The sequence below is a fragment of the Psammomys obesus genome, unplaced genomic scaffold, assembly GCF_907164565.1.
Source record: "Psammomys obesus unplaced genomic scaffold, mPsaObe1.curated_primary_1811, whole genome shotgun sequence".
In the NCBI taxonomy this organism is placed as follows: Eukaryota; Metazoa; Chordata; class Mammalia; order Rodentia; family Muridae; genus Psammomys; species Psammomys obesus.
In genome coordinates this window covers 9242366-9256108 of record NW_026596134.1, presented here as the reverse complement: position 1 = coordinate 9256108, position 13743 = coordinate 9242366, and the positions used below count along the sequence as shown (strand labels likewise).

Genomic DNA, 13743 nt, shown 5'->3' with positions numbered 1-13743 from the left:
TATTGTTATGATTGGTAATGTAAATATTTGTGTTTTCCAATGATCTAAGGCGACCCCTGTGAAAGGGTCGGTCAACCTGGAAAAGGGTCACAACTCACGGGTTGAGAACCGCTGCTCTAGTGAAACAGCCAGCCTCAGAGAAGTTCTGGGCATATGAGCCCGCTGCTGGCCCTTCCAGCACTTTTGCCCACTAAAGCCCTACTCATCAGGGTAAACTGTCATTCACATAGAAGCTTGAGCCTTTGGCCTGAGTGCCCCTTCCATCTTAGACAGGGACATAAGCAGTGGCTGCGATAGAAACCAGTATTGAATGAAGTCTCATTTGGGAAAGGAGCTTTGAATCAGAAGCCCCCATGCTCCTCTGATGCCATAAAGGCTCAAGGAAACAGACCACCATCCTGTAGGCACAAGAGGGAATGTCCCAGGGAGCACTCCGTGTACCCGAGAACAGCAGGGTCCACCAGGGGTTTGGATACCCCAGGTACCTCACCACTGGGTGCTCCTAGAACATGTCCCATGCATCTTAGTCTTCGCTGCCTCATTGTAGGGCCTGACCGCAACCAGCCAGCAGCGAGCAGGCTCACTACTTCCTATATAGGCTGAGGCCGATTCATCACCACCGTCCTGCTCCTTGACCACAAAGTACGTGCACACACCAGGCCCGAGCTACCCTTGGAATGTGTGTAAGGGCCTTAACTTCCCATTCATAAAAGTCTTCAACAGGCCCCGAGCCCTAATAAAGATGTCTGAACCCATGCAGCTGCAGCAGGAACTACTATTTCAGGCGACTCAGTGGGCCAAACAGCATACTGGGTTTTTACAGATGAAATCCCCATAATTCTAACTGGTGCCTTGAGGGTGAATCACGTTAGATGTGTCTAGAGCATACACAGAACAGTTTAAGCGACCAGTCCAAGATCACATGGGCAGCTGGAGCCAGATTCCAATCCAGCCTCAACCTGCCTCCCTCCATGGCCTGTTTATTTAGATCCACAGTGGCACCTTTCCAGAGATCCTCCAAGCCTGTCACTTCTCACGGGCAGGCCTAGAACGTCAGATGTGGCTGCGGACACCCTTCTCATATATTTAGCACTTCTTGTCCTTTACGTGATCAGCGCCCTCCTCACCTAGGGTTTTGGAAAGCAATGCAAACCATCCAGAGCTAAGGAAGGAGGCTGCTGGCTGCCTGGCATTTGCTCCCCCTCCCGACACACATGTAAGGAGGCATCACCCTCAGATCCCACGATAACTGGTGGGCATCAGGCACCAGGAATGAAGCCTCTAGACCCCCTCAGCGACAGCTCTTCCCCAGCACATGTTCCTTAGAGGGAGGGGAGGGCTCGCCAGTGCTCCAGGCAGGACCCTGGCTGCACTGTACACCGTCTGGCCATGGTGTAAAAGGCAAGCGTAGGGAGCCAAAAGGCCAGAACCAGAGAGCCATTGGGACACCTGTGTGCCTGCTAGCTCTCAGGCCGCTACCATGGTTTAAATATAATATATGTCTCCTCCAAAGGACTGTGTGGCTGGAGGTCCCTAAGGCTATAATATAAGAGGGTGAAACCTCTAAGGGATGGAGGCTGGTGGGGGCCAGTTCCTAATGTCATTGGGATTCCTTGGTAGTTTTCACAATGGGGGGTTAGGGGTGGAGGGCGGTTATTATAAAAGAAGCAAGTTTGGGTCCACTCAGCTTCTTGCGTTCATGGCTCAAGACGTAACCATTTGCTTGTTTTCGTGCCAGTGTCGCCCACATGAGATGATGAGTCTGGGGACAGCTCTGCACTGTACTGCATGGACTTCAGCCTTCAAGACTAGGAGCTAATTAAACCTTCCCTTTATATGGATAGCTTAGCTCATGTATTTTAGTGTGGTAACAAAAAAACGGACTAACACAGGCTCCATGATCCATCTGTAAAATGGACAGGACCATCGTGCCCGGTGAACAGCGCCGAAAGACAGAACATAAGAGACTCAAGGCGCCTACCCAATACATGGAGACTCCCATATCCAGGCCTCTCTTTCAGGACAAGCTCTGCTCTTGTTCAACAAAATGTGCTCACTGGTCCCACCACACAACAAAGGACCATCCAGATTAGGGTTCAAGGCAGCTTAGGCCACAAACATAGAATGGGCCGGAAAGGGGTACCACTCAGCAACCCCTGGGCTAAGAAAACACGATTGCTTAAAATGAAAGCAAAAAGGCTCAGCAGGGAAGACCAGGCAGTTGCTGTTCTAGATGTCCCACAGCAGCCCACACCTTGAAAAGGCAGTCTGAACTCCTCTGAGGCTGTTCTGTATCCTGGGGTCATGTGGAACAGAGACAAGTCCTCTGGACATGAGCCAGCAGCTGGCAGAAGTTCCAGAGCAGGGGGAGGCTCCGCCCAGGGGAACAGCGTGTACCCCACGATGGCCAGCAGCAGCACTGTGCATCTCTCTGAGTTTGATTTAAAGGCCTCTGATTTCCCGTTGTCTTCTTTGCCCTGTTACATAACTCCACTTGAGCAATTCTGCACACACGCCCATTCCCTAACTGTGCTATCCGGACACCTCATCTCCCCCCGAGGGGTCAGTACAGCAAAACCCTTTGTAGCAGTAAGAGCAGATCTCCTCCAGAGCATCCCGTCCGTGGATTGGGACCCTAGTTGCAAAGGAGAACACAGGTCCTCCCTACCTAGGATGGCTGGCCCCATAACTCAATTCCTTCCTGTGTCAAAGTGCTCAACAAGACAAGAATCTTGCCCTTCCTTAACAGTGATAACCTGTGACACAGATGTGACCTGTCAGAAGGCTGAGCCACACGTGTCCCTACCTTTCATGTAGGCCTCGATCTTGCGGATAAGCTCGTAGGACTTGGAGCGGTCTAAAAGGGTCCTGATGGCGGGGAGGGGGTCCAAGACGATGGTCTCAGGGTGAGCATCAGTGTACTCCTGAAAGAAAAGCCCACCTGTGGTTAGAGGAGGAGGCTGACGCCCCTGACAAAGGCAATGACAAGACGGTATGCCCAGAATCTTCCATGTATCTGTCCCTCTCTTGTTCTTCCCCCATTATATGACTTTGGTTAAATTAATAAAGGGTCCAGAAGTGGACACGTGACCTTGTGTCCACTTCTACCCAATCAGAAGCAAGCTAGGAAGTTCTTGCTGGGATAGTGGGACAAAGGGGTCCTCTGCCTCATGAAGGAAGAAGCACAGAGACTGGGGATCTGTGAGTAGCCACACTGGGAATTTAAGCAGAGGTATGCTGAAGGCCTGAGCTCGGAACAGAAGAGCAGTCAGGTTTTGATGAGGCCATTTGCCTCCTGGGTAAAAGCTTCATCTGAACGTAGACCCAGTCCATCTGCTCAGTATGCCCCATCAGAATGCTGGTCCAGCCTTCCCCACCAATAGATAAGGATAAGAGAGGGAAGATGCAGGGGCTCGTTGGAAATTCCTAAGAATATGTGATGAGCTGGGCAGTGGAGGCACATGCCTTTAGTCCCAGCACTCTGAAGGCAGAGGCAGACGATCTCTTTAGTTTCTGGTCTACAGGTACGTTCCAGGACAGCCAGGACTACAAAGAGAAGCCCTGTCTTGAAAAAACAAACAAACAAACAAACAAAAAACCAAAATAATCGTGATGAATAGACTACGCTACCTACCATGGCCGTACTACCATGCTCAACCTTGTCAGAGATGTGTCAATCAGAAGGACTTCCCTTTGGTATCTTAGCAGTTTCCTGATGGGCACTACAGAATCCCAAGGGAAACTGGGGTGGGCGTGGGAGTGGGGTTTGCCTTTGAGGAGTCTGGCATCACCCTGGGAAGGAACAGTAACTCAGGTGGGAGAGAAGATGCTATACGACAATTAAATAAATTGAAGAGGGAGGTGCTGGGAAGATACATCAGCCAGTGCAGCGCTTTCTGTGCAAACTCGAGGACCTGAGTTCAATCCCCAGGCCCCCAGGTAAAAGCAGGGCACGGTTGCTCACGCTTGTTAATTCTAGCACTATCGGAGAGAAGACAGGCCAATCCCTATGGCTTGACCACACAGCCTACTCAACTTGGCAAGTTCCAGGAAGGTAAGAGAACGCCTCAAAACACTAGGTGGACAGTTTAAAAGGAACAGCACCTGAGGGTCCTCTAGTCTACACATACATGTGCACCTATGTGTACAGAGACGCAAACAAGCACACGCACATATATATCCACCAAGAGACAAGAAAAGCTACTCCGTTGCGACTCCAGGAGCCCCAGGCACCTTGGTGAGTCACAGCAACTTGTCTATGGCCTATGGAAATGAGACTGTCCTCTGGCTCTTCGAATTTATGATTTGGAAGACACAATTACAAGATGCCGAAGAGACAGCGGAGGGCTTCAGCTAAAAGGCTGGGCTTGAGGTCTTTCCCACTGTAGTGGGCTGAACTGAGACCCCCAAACGCACCAAGCCCTAACCCTCCAGCCCCCGAGGATACGGACGTAGTTGGCAATAAGGTCTTTTGACAGAACAGATTGCTGTTAAGCTACCAGGCATAGGGTCAAGACAGCTCTGGTAAAACTATCGCACAAGGTCACTTTATCCATTGTTGCCTTCAACTCAGCCCCACCCTGGTCCACATGATAGGCTGAGGTCAGCAAAGGTCAGAGGGGTAAACACCCACAACGCTGCTTCTCTTGTAAGCTTTATCAACACAGAGAAAGAGCCATTCAATGTTTTCTGTAGAGAATCTATTTTTGTTCCTAGTATTACTTTGAGAGCATTTGAGGCAAAGCCAGATCATACACACTTTGTCTGAAACTATCCTCCCAACGGCCTCCCACACGACCCCCTTCCTGCCCTCTCCTTGAATGCTTAAATCTCCCTCTCTCCCTTGGATGTGGCTGTGTGCCACCTTGGGAGGCCTCTATGTTGGCACCAACTCTAGTCGATTCCAGTCACCTGCTCACTCCTAAGAGACCCTTTGCCCCACGGCTGCTTATACAGCCACGATGCAGATCTCTGAAGACTGACCCTGAGGCCACACAGCTGTGCCCACTGTCACCCTTTCCTAGTCTCAGCTTCCCTAAGAGCTGTCCCTGTGCCTGGCTTCTCCCATGGAGGTTCCTCATGGGCAAGCATCCCTGCTGGCTTCTCCTTCACTGAAGTAGGGTGACACACAAGCCCATCAATCACCAGTTCCCCTCCTCCCCATCCCACCCACACAGACTCTACAAATGCATGGGAGCCTTTGCACCTGGTTCCCAACTGGTCCTGGCCAACTCTGAAAGCCCCAGCCCCTCAAACCCCTTCCCACCCTACTGCTTCCAGAAGCAGCCTGGTGTGCCAGAAGAGCACTTGACAGGGACCATGGCAGCCAGCCACTAAGCTTCTCAGGGTCTCTCAAGACTTACTGCAGATGACCCCACAGGTTCTCCTACAGACACACTTACGTTCCAGGAATCTATTGACTGGAGAAACCTGACGAGCAGAGTGTCAAAGCCACATGGGGTTTCCCTGGAGGGAGAAGGACAACTGTTTGCTGGTGGCGCTGCAGGTGACAGCAGGGCTGGATGCGCTTACTGTCTGAGACGCTCAGCACCCAGGGATGACCAGCAACTAAAGCCACCTAAACACAGACAGTGTCCCCCATGCCCCAACAAAGCTGATGTTGGCCCCACGTTTCTGCACTGGGACAGAGAACTTAAAGGGAGCCCAGTATCACCAAAGCATGAATTTAAGCCAAAATGACAAGGGTAAGAAGCCACATGAAACTACAGAGGGAACCAATCTGACAAGGGGGTGCCAGCAAGCTTTGGGCCTGGGATGAAAGCAGTGGCGCACACAGAAGAATCTCTGCCCAGGCAAGATGGGAATGGGGCTTTTCCCAGCTTCCCTTCAATCACAAGCACATCTTCCTCCAAGCTTTTCAGCTCATCTATTGTATGGAGGGCTTGCATGTGTTTTCCACAAGCCTCTTTGAATTGCCAAACAAATTGCTGGGAGAAACACACAAACCATCTCCATGGCAAATGGTAACACACACACCCCCGCCCCGTTCCCTCAGAGAGCTGGCCTGCCAAGAGGGGCCAGAGTGAGATCCTGAAGTGAACGAGGCAGTCTGGCCTTTATGCATAAATGGACAGCCAGGCACCAGCAGGGTCAGGAGGAGGCAGTGAGTTCCACTGTCAGAGGGGATAAGGAGGCAGAGGCCAACCAGGTGGCATTCAAGCACAAGCTGATCCAGGCCCTCAGGGTGATGCCATTAGGGGCACTGATGACACAGACACTGTGGGGTGAGGGGAGACAGTTTCCCACTGCAATCTGAGATAAATGAGAAGACGGTGGGCAGGGTGGGGGCTGCCAGCTGTACTACATCTAGGCCGTCCCCTGGCAGGGAGGTGGGCTTTGCTCTCCAACAGGAAGCGCCACCGGAAGCTCCAGATTCAGGTCTTGCCTGTGTGTTACAGTTAGTTTTGGTCAACCCAACACAAACCTAGTCATAATTGGGAAGAAGGAATTCTTCAGCTGAGGAACTGCTCCCACCAGACTGGCCTGAGGCAGCAATGTCACATCTTGACTGCTAATTGATGTAAAAGGGCTTATGCTATGTGAAATGGTGCCATCCTTGAGTAGGTGAGCCTGGGGCTGTTAAAGAAAGGTAGCTGAGCAAGCCAGGGAAAACAAGCCAGTGAGCAGTGTTCCTCTACCGTTGCTGCTTAGGTTCCTGCCTTGGCTTCCCTGGAATGCTAATTCCCGGTGGATGGTAACTGTACGCTGAAATAAACCTAGTTATCCTCAAGTTGCTTTTGGTTATGGTGTTTAACACTAAGACACTGTCTCACATCTTCCATGTCTGGGAGCAAGACTCAGGAGTCTTCAATCCTATGATGCAACCTAAGGTCTGGATAAAGTGACTCCAGAAAGTTGCTGGGGTGGGGTCCAGGGATGACTGATGTGTAAGGAGCAGGTAGAACACAGAAAAACAGAATGTTCAGCACTTTGCAACATGGGACTCAGCAAACCTCATCTAAGACCTTTGGGCTCACCCTTCCTACCCCCACCCTCCCACCCCCAGTCCCCAGACTCTCAAGATCACCAGCTCTGCCCTGGGGATTTGTCCCAAGAGGTCCTAGCCTCCTAAGGACACATATGAGCACAATCCAACTGGGTGTTCTCCCAGAGATATCACCTGTATGCTAAATCCAGCTTCATTTGGCTCTGGAAGGAGACATACTGGCAGCTTGGACCTGCTGGTCAAACCCAGGGGAAATCCTTGGTGTGTGTTTCAGTAGCACCTGGCCACCAAAGGAATAGCAGGAGTGGTGCCCACTCAGAGCTGAACTGAGTTCCCCATAGCTATTGAAGATTACTCATGGGGGTTTTTATGAAAAGGAGGTGACCCCGGGGGCCTTCTCGGCGTCACCTTCCTCCTCTTCATTTCTCTGGCAGTCACAAAGTCTGGCCTTCTTACGCTTTCCTTCCATGCTGGCTGAGAGCCAGGAGTCTTCTTGTCACCAACCCTTTGGTGCCATGATGGACCTGGCCTCACCTCCAGGAGAATTACTCCTACTGTACTTATCACGTGCAGGTCATAGACTTGTTTCTCTCACACCCATCCTTACAAAGGAGGACCTGTTCATAGGCACTCTGACAAAGAAACCAGGGCTCAGAGTACCTCAGTGCAAGATGGGCCATATGGGATCCCGGTTCTGACGCCAGACAAAGAAAAATGGCACAAGGAAACTTCGCTCTAGGAAAGACAGTTCAATTGTATCTGGGCCAGAACCACCTAGCTCACTCCTAGGAAGCCTTTCTCACATGCTGCAATGGACCTCAGCCTGATGGCTGTACAAACTGTAATACTCCACATGGCAGCATCTGCCAGAGATAATGCATGCAGGAAGAAGATGCACAGGGAGGTTGCATCCTTCTCTCCCTGTGTGGGTGTCCTGTGGATTTAGCAAGAAGCAAAGGAAGGTCTCTCGGGCATGCCTGTCTTCTCAGGAAGGAAGTAGTAACTACGTCAAGGTTCCCAGCCCCGGATTAAGACTAACATAAATGAAGAGAGCTGCCCTTGGGAGACTGCACTAGTGAGTGGCAGTCCAGGAGTGATTTCGAGGAAGAGTCAGATGACAAGGGGGCCTGTGCAGGACTCTGAGGCACAGGACTAACAAAGCTGGTCATGGCAGTAGTGGAAACCTACTGAGAAATGAGGGGACCACATGGAGGGAAGATGATGGGGTCAAGGAAGTCATGCTGCAAAGCTACAGTCATTTCTGCAGAAAGGGAAACCTGGCCCCAGGAGGCCATACTACAAAATGGTTTGTGGGAGGATAAGTAGTGGAGCCTCTAGCAGACCAATGAAGCCATGAAGTCAACCCACTGTTGATAGACTTGGCGTCAACCAAGGCCAACATTCCCCAGGCAATGCTCTCCCATCACTTGGCTATTCATCCCAACCTAGAGAAGAGCACCGTTCAAGACATCCACCTAGTTACAGGCGTCTTGGAGCAGGAAGGCACATCCAGATGGCATCAGGCCTAGTGTAGGCCAGAACCTTGGGATGTTCAGAGCCAAACCTTAGCTTCCAGGAGCCAAGAGGCAGCTATGGCAGCATACAGAATATATCAGGGACTAAGGCGCCAAGCTTAGCCATTCATGGTATCAAAGACAGAGCTGTGCAGTATGCAACCTGTAGTAACAGTCCGTAGTGGTTGGCCAAGGCTTCTGCCTTCCAATCGTTTGCAGATCCAGCCCGGCCCCAGCGTAACACAAGGACCCAGAGGCACCATTCAAGCAGAGAGAAAGGCAGAGTCAAGAAATGGGCTTGAGCCAACTTTTTGTTAATTTATTAAAGTCACCTGAGTGGTTTCTTGGTTGTCCTAGATGTACAGTGAACAGTTTGAAGTGACTTGTTTTCGGCAACCTTGCTGGCTTTTAGGACCCAGGTACTCAGGTTGTAATGTGCAGAACAAACTGGAGGATCCTAGGCCCCTAGGATGAGCCAAGCCTGAGGCATATATATTCAGGAAGCCTGTGGCCTTGCTGCCCTGGGAGCAGAGCATGTGTCTCTAGGCTCCTTGTTGTGGGCCAGTTAGGCACGCACACACACAGGCTGGGGCAGAAAAGCAAGCGGGCTGAGCACAGCCACTCCCCCCAAGCCAGTCCTCCGCCTCGCGCTGCCCCCATCAGTGACAGACACTAGGCCAGACAAGGCCATGCCTTGGGGCTGTCTTTTCTTGCGTTGCTGCACACTCTGGTCTGCCCTCATGTGTGCAGAGAGCACGTCTTCAGCCACAGCTTCCTGTCTCACTCTCTGAAAAGGCTTCTGGGGAGAGTTGAGCTTCCTGTCAGCAGACACTCGGATCTTAAGGGGCCCTCATTTGTATTCCAGAGAGGTCTCTCTCGTCTGAGCGTTCAGCCCAAGGCCTCCTGGAGTATAAGAGGCTGAGCCCTGAGGAGGGGGGGTGGGTTTAATTTTCACCTATTAAAGCTACACAACAACCACTTCCCATTTACCATGAAGGAGATAAAGAATTCCTAAGGGGTAGCATGGATGACTGTGGGCTGGGGATTACTGATACAGGAGATGAAGGGAGGTGGGGGGGGGCAAGTCTGGCCGTGAAGAAACATGGGAAGGGGGGTTCCGAGGCCACTGATACTAATGAGTCACAGACACGAGTCAAGAGGAGAAAGGTCATTTCAGGCAGAGGCCTTGGGGAAGGGTGCTCAGCATAGGCGAGAACCAGGCACCTGGTGCCGCTGGGGTGGATAAGGCTCTCAAAGGAAAAGCTCAGGATGAGGTCCTGGAGAGAGAATGGCCAAGGGGTCTGGACTTGATCCTAAAGCAGTAAATCCCGTGGCCTGGGGAATAGCGGTGATGGGGACAGCCTTAAAGCACAGAGTGGCCAGGATAGTACTCTGAAAGGCCACGTGATAGAGCAAGAAACACAAGAGCCTTGGTAGTAAGTGTGATGCAGGGCTGGCCTTGAGGCATGTGGCCATGGGGCACATTGAGGGGCTCTTAGAGCTTGACTTTTCTTTTTAAAAAATAATTTATTTTTACTTTATGTGCATTCATGTTTTGCCTGTGTGTATGTCTGTGTGAGGGTGTCAGCTCTTGGGAGGTACAGACAGGGAAGTCCTAAGAATTGAACCCCGGTACTCTGGAAGAGTAGCCAATGTTCTTAATCACCGAGCCAGCTCTCCAGCTCCTCGAAGCATGACCTTTTACACCAACACCGTCTCTGTGATCTGGGGGAGCTGACAAAAAGAACAACAGAAGCCACCAGCGCCCTCTCCGCTCCTCAGCACGGTTTATACTGGAGGACAAGGTGGAGTGGTCAGAGCCTGACACCACATAAGGCAAAAGAGACAGGCCATGCATGATTCCCCAGCATAGTCAGCAGTAAAGTGGTACAGGCTAGCCCTGTTAGATCAGCCAACACAGCACTTCCCTGGTATGCCCACGAGCAAATCCGCAGGCAATAGGAGACTGCTGGGATCCTGGCACCTTTGGAGGGGTGGCTCCAGGCCAAAACGTATTGATTAGGAAACGGAGCAGCACCTGAAGGTGAGGATGAAAGCGATGTGACCTTAATGGAAAGAAAACGAAAATCGTGCTGCAGCCTCAGTGTTTCTACCAAGGTCCCTCACGTACATACGGAGACGTGTAAGAGGGGAGCCACCCACAGCTTGCTTCAAAAGTGTGGTCAGAAATGCCTGAAGATCCACCCACGAAGGTCCGGTCAGCTAAGGGCAGGAAGGCCATCCAGTCAGTGTACAGCCACACACAGAATAGGGCAGCCTGCAGGATTGTCTCTGCCTGAGTTCCTGGAAGCAGGGACTCCTGGTGGCCAAGGGGGCCCCTCCCCTTCACCCGGTGCTTTGTTGGTTTGTAGAGGGAAGCCACAACCAGAGCTCAGAGCTTCCACCCTGGAACTTGCAGAGAAAAGCTTGTCTGGGGCTCCTCCGGTCTGTAGTGGTGCTGCTGAACTCTGGGGAGGCTGGCGGCACTCTGGAGAGGACCCTGAGCTCCCCCCCTGCACATGCAGCCTCCCAGCCTTCTAGTCTCCAGCAGGCTCCAACTCCACGAGGACAGGGGAGTTCTGACTGCCAGACTTCTAACCCAGCATCTGCTGCTGCGGATAGTGAACCTGAAGCCACACGTGCTCTGGACTCGAAACAGTGGTCCAGGCAAGCTCAGAGGCGGCAACTGTTTTGCCAGCAAGTGTCACCAATCTCGGCCAAAGGCGGGGAAGGAGGGCCCTTCACCTTGTACAGCTTGCAAAGATAAAAAATGACACTTGGTGGTCAACTCAAGGTCAAAGAGAACCTGCACAATGTCACTTGTCTTCAAAGACTCCCAGTTTGTCTTAGTATGGTGTCTACTGCTGTGACACAAACACCATGACCAAAAAGCAAGCTGGGGAAGAAAGGGTTTATTCGGCTTACACTTCCCACCATCACAGTAAATCAGGACAGGAACTCAAGCAGGGCTGGAACCTGGAGGCAGGAGCTGATGCAAAGGCTATGGAGGAGCGCTGCTTACTGGCTTGCTCAGCCTGCTTTCTTACAGAACCCAGGACCACCAGCCCAGGGGTGATGCCACCCACAAGGAGCTGGGCTCTCCCTCATTGATCGTTAATAGAGAAAATGCCCTACAGTTGGATTTCATAGAGACATTTCCTCAACTGAGGCTCTTTCCTCTCCGATGACTCTAGCTTTTGTCAAGCTGACACATAACCAGCCAAGTACACTGTTACTACAGGCCTTCCCTTATTTCCCCCTGGTCCTTACCACAACTGGAGCTGTGTTCCTTTCTCTTCTATTAGCCTGTGCCTTGCTTGCACCGTTCCTGCACACTCACATGCACACACCCAGGCACATGTGTGAGCTCAGTCCATGAGGAATGTGCTGTATCTGCCTAGCCTGTCTAATTTACTGTGATGTCTGCAACACTTTTTTTTTTTTGGATTCATGGCACACAGCAAGTACCCAATTGGGGCTTGCTGAATGACTGACTGAGTGACTCCGGTGGTCATTTGCTGACTGATAGTAAAGGTCAGTGAGAGAGACTGACAAATGGAGATCCACAAGGTGTGGGTGCCTGAGTCCAGAGACGTAGGTACCATCCACATAGACATGACTTGTTACATGAAGTCAAAGGCAGCCAGGCTTCATAACTGCAGCCCACACGGGTGACACGGATACCGGTCAGCATATAGAATCCCTGCGTGAGCTAGGAGAATGCAGACGGGCACTAATCTGCCCAGTAAGATAATCAGTACAAAAGCTCTTTTTATAACTCTAAAGAACAAAATATTCCTTGGTGTTGTTTGCTCATTTTTGAGGCAGTATCTCAAAATCTTCCTCCTTCAGTCCTCCAAGTGTTAGGGCTACAGGTGTGTGCCACCATGCCTGGCAGAAACATACTATGAAACATCTTTTTGTTGGCTTGTTTGTTCAACTTGAGACAATCTCATATGTCCTATCTGGGCATGGCATCCCTGTGTCACTAAACTTTGAACTCCTGATTCTTCTGCGTCCCCTTCACAAGTGCCAAGGGCATGAGTGTGCACCACCAGGCTCTGCTAAAAAATGCATTTCTAGAATTCATCATGCGCTGAGCCTTGAGCTCAAACACTACCTGTCACTCATAAGGCCTCGGATCTTGGGCAGTGGAGTCGTTGGACTTGGGTCTTGTTTCCACGGTGGGGACAGGGGGAGTGCCTTCCGCCAGACAAAGACATTAAGTTGAGTTCCCTCCTTTGGCAGAAAGAGCAATGCCCAGTCCCTACTGCCTGGCTCAGCCTAAATAAACAATGGGCAGATTGTGTGGCTGTCTCTGTGGGGGGACTGGCCTTGTTGACCCAGAGTTGCAGTCATCTTGAGGCTGGGCTCAAGGCCACCCCAGGACTGAGTCTGCTGTTCCGGGACTAGGATGTACCCAGCTTTGAGTCCCTTGGCTTCTGCTAGCCCGTGTTGCATCCTCACATGGCACCAGCTGGGTCAAAGGCAATCCTAGGTGACCTTGAGCGACTGACCCTCCAGCCAGCTGAGGGAAAGGGAAGGGACAGCACTGGCTACTGTCTAAGATGAGCCCCTCAGGCACACATGAAAAGAATAAACGCTACAACCCCGCCCCTGCTGCTTTCTGAATGACCCTGGGCAGGTGACAGCTTCCTTAGATCTTGGTTTTCTTGCCAGATAAAATGCATAATTAATTAATTGTACTACCTCAAGGACTGATTTGAGCAACAGCTAGTAAGAGACAACCAGGACCCAGGCAGTGTGTCCTCTCGGTACGTGACTGACTGAAGGCAGCCTCTGCCATAGATCTGCTGTGACAATACAAAATCTTTTCTGGATCCCACGCTCTGACATAACCCCAGAGGCCTACATACAAACCAAAAGAAGCTCACTTTAGACGGTTACACAACTTCTTGTGGGTTTAGATGTTGGCTTCCTAACTGGGTTGGAAGGCCCAGAACAAGGAAACCTTTGTCCCCCCGGCCTTCCCCTCCATTCTCCAGCACAGCACAGACCCTCTGCCAGTGGCTGCTCGGTGCCGGAGGCTGCCAGGCTCAACTCCACGCTTGTGGTGCTATCACCTCTGCACTTGAGGGGGAACTGTGGATCCAGCTATGGCTTGGGAGGTGTCAGCCACACTTAAGGTTAACCCCAAGGTCACTGTCTTAAGTACCACCTAAAATGCTCCCTGTGTGGCAGGCAGGATGACTGGAACCCACATGGGCTAACTGGTGAGGGCCGCAGCCAGGAACAACAACC

The 13743-nt window shown here is 51.5% G+C and overlaps 1 protein-coding gene across 1 annotated transcript in view; it reads right to left on the bottom strand.

Annotated features, from left to right (window-relative positions):
* The window catches only part of Itpk1 (inositol-tetrakisphosphate 1-kinase), a 134151-nt gene that overhangs the window by 35429 nt on the left and 84979 nt on the right, over positions 1 to 13743 (bottom strand). The window contains exon 4 of the mRNA XM_055593157.1: positions 2807 to 2924. Within this exon, the coding sequence (XP_055449132.1) occupies positions 2807 to 2813 (7 nt within the window). The 5' untranslated portion in view covers positions 2814 to 2924. The remainder of the gene's footprint in view (positions 1 to 2806; positions 2925 to 13743) is intronic.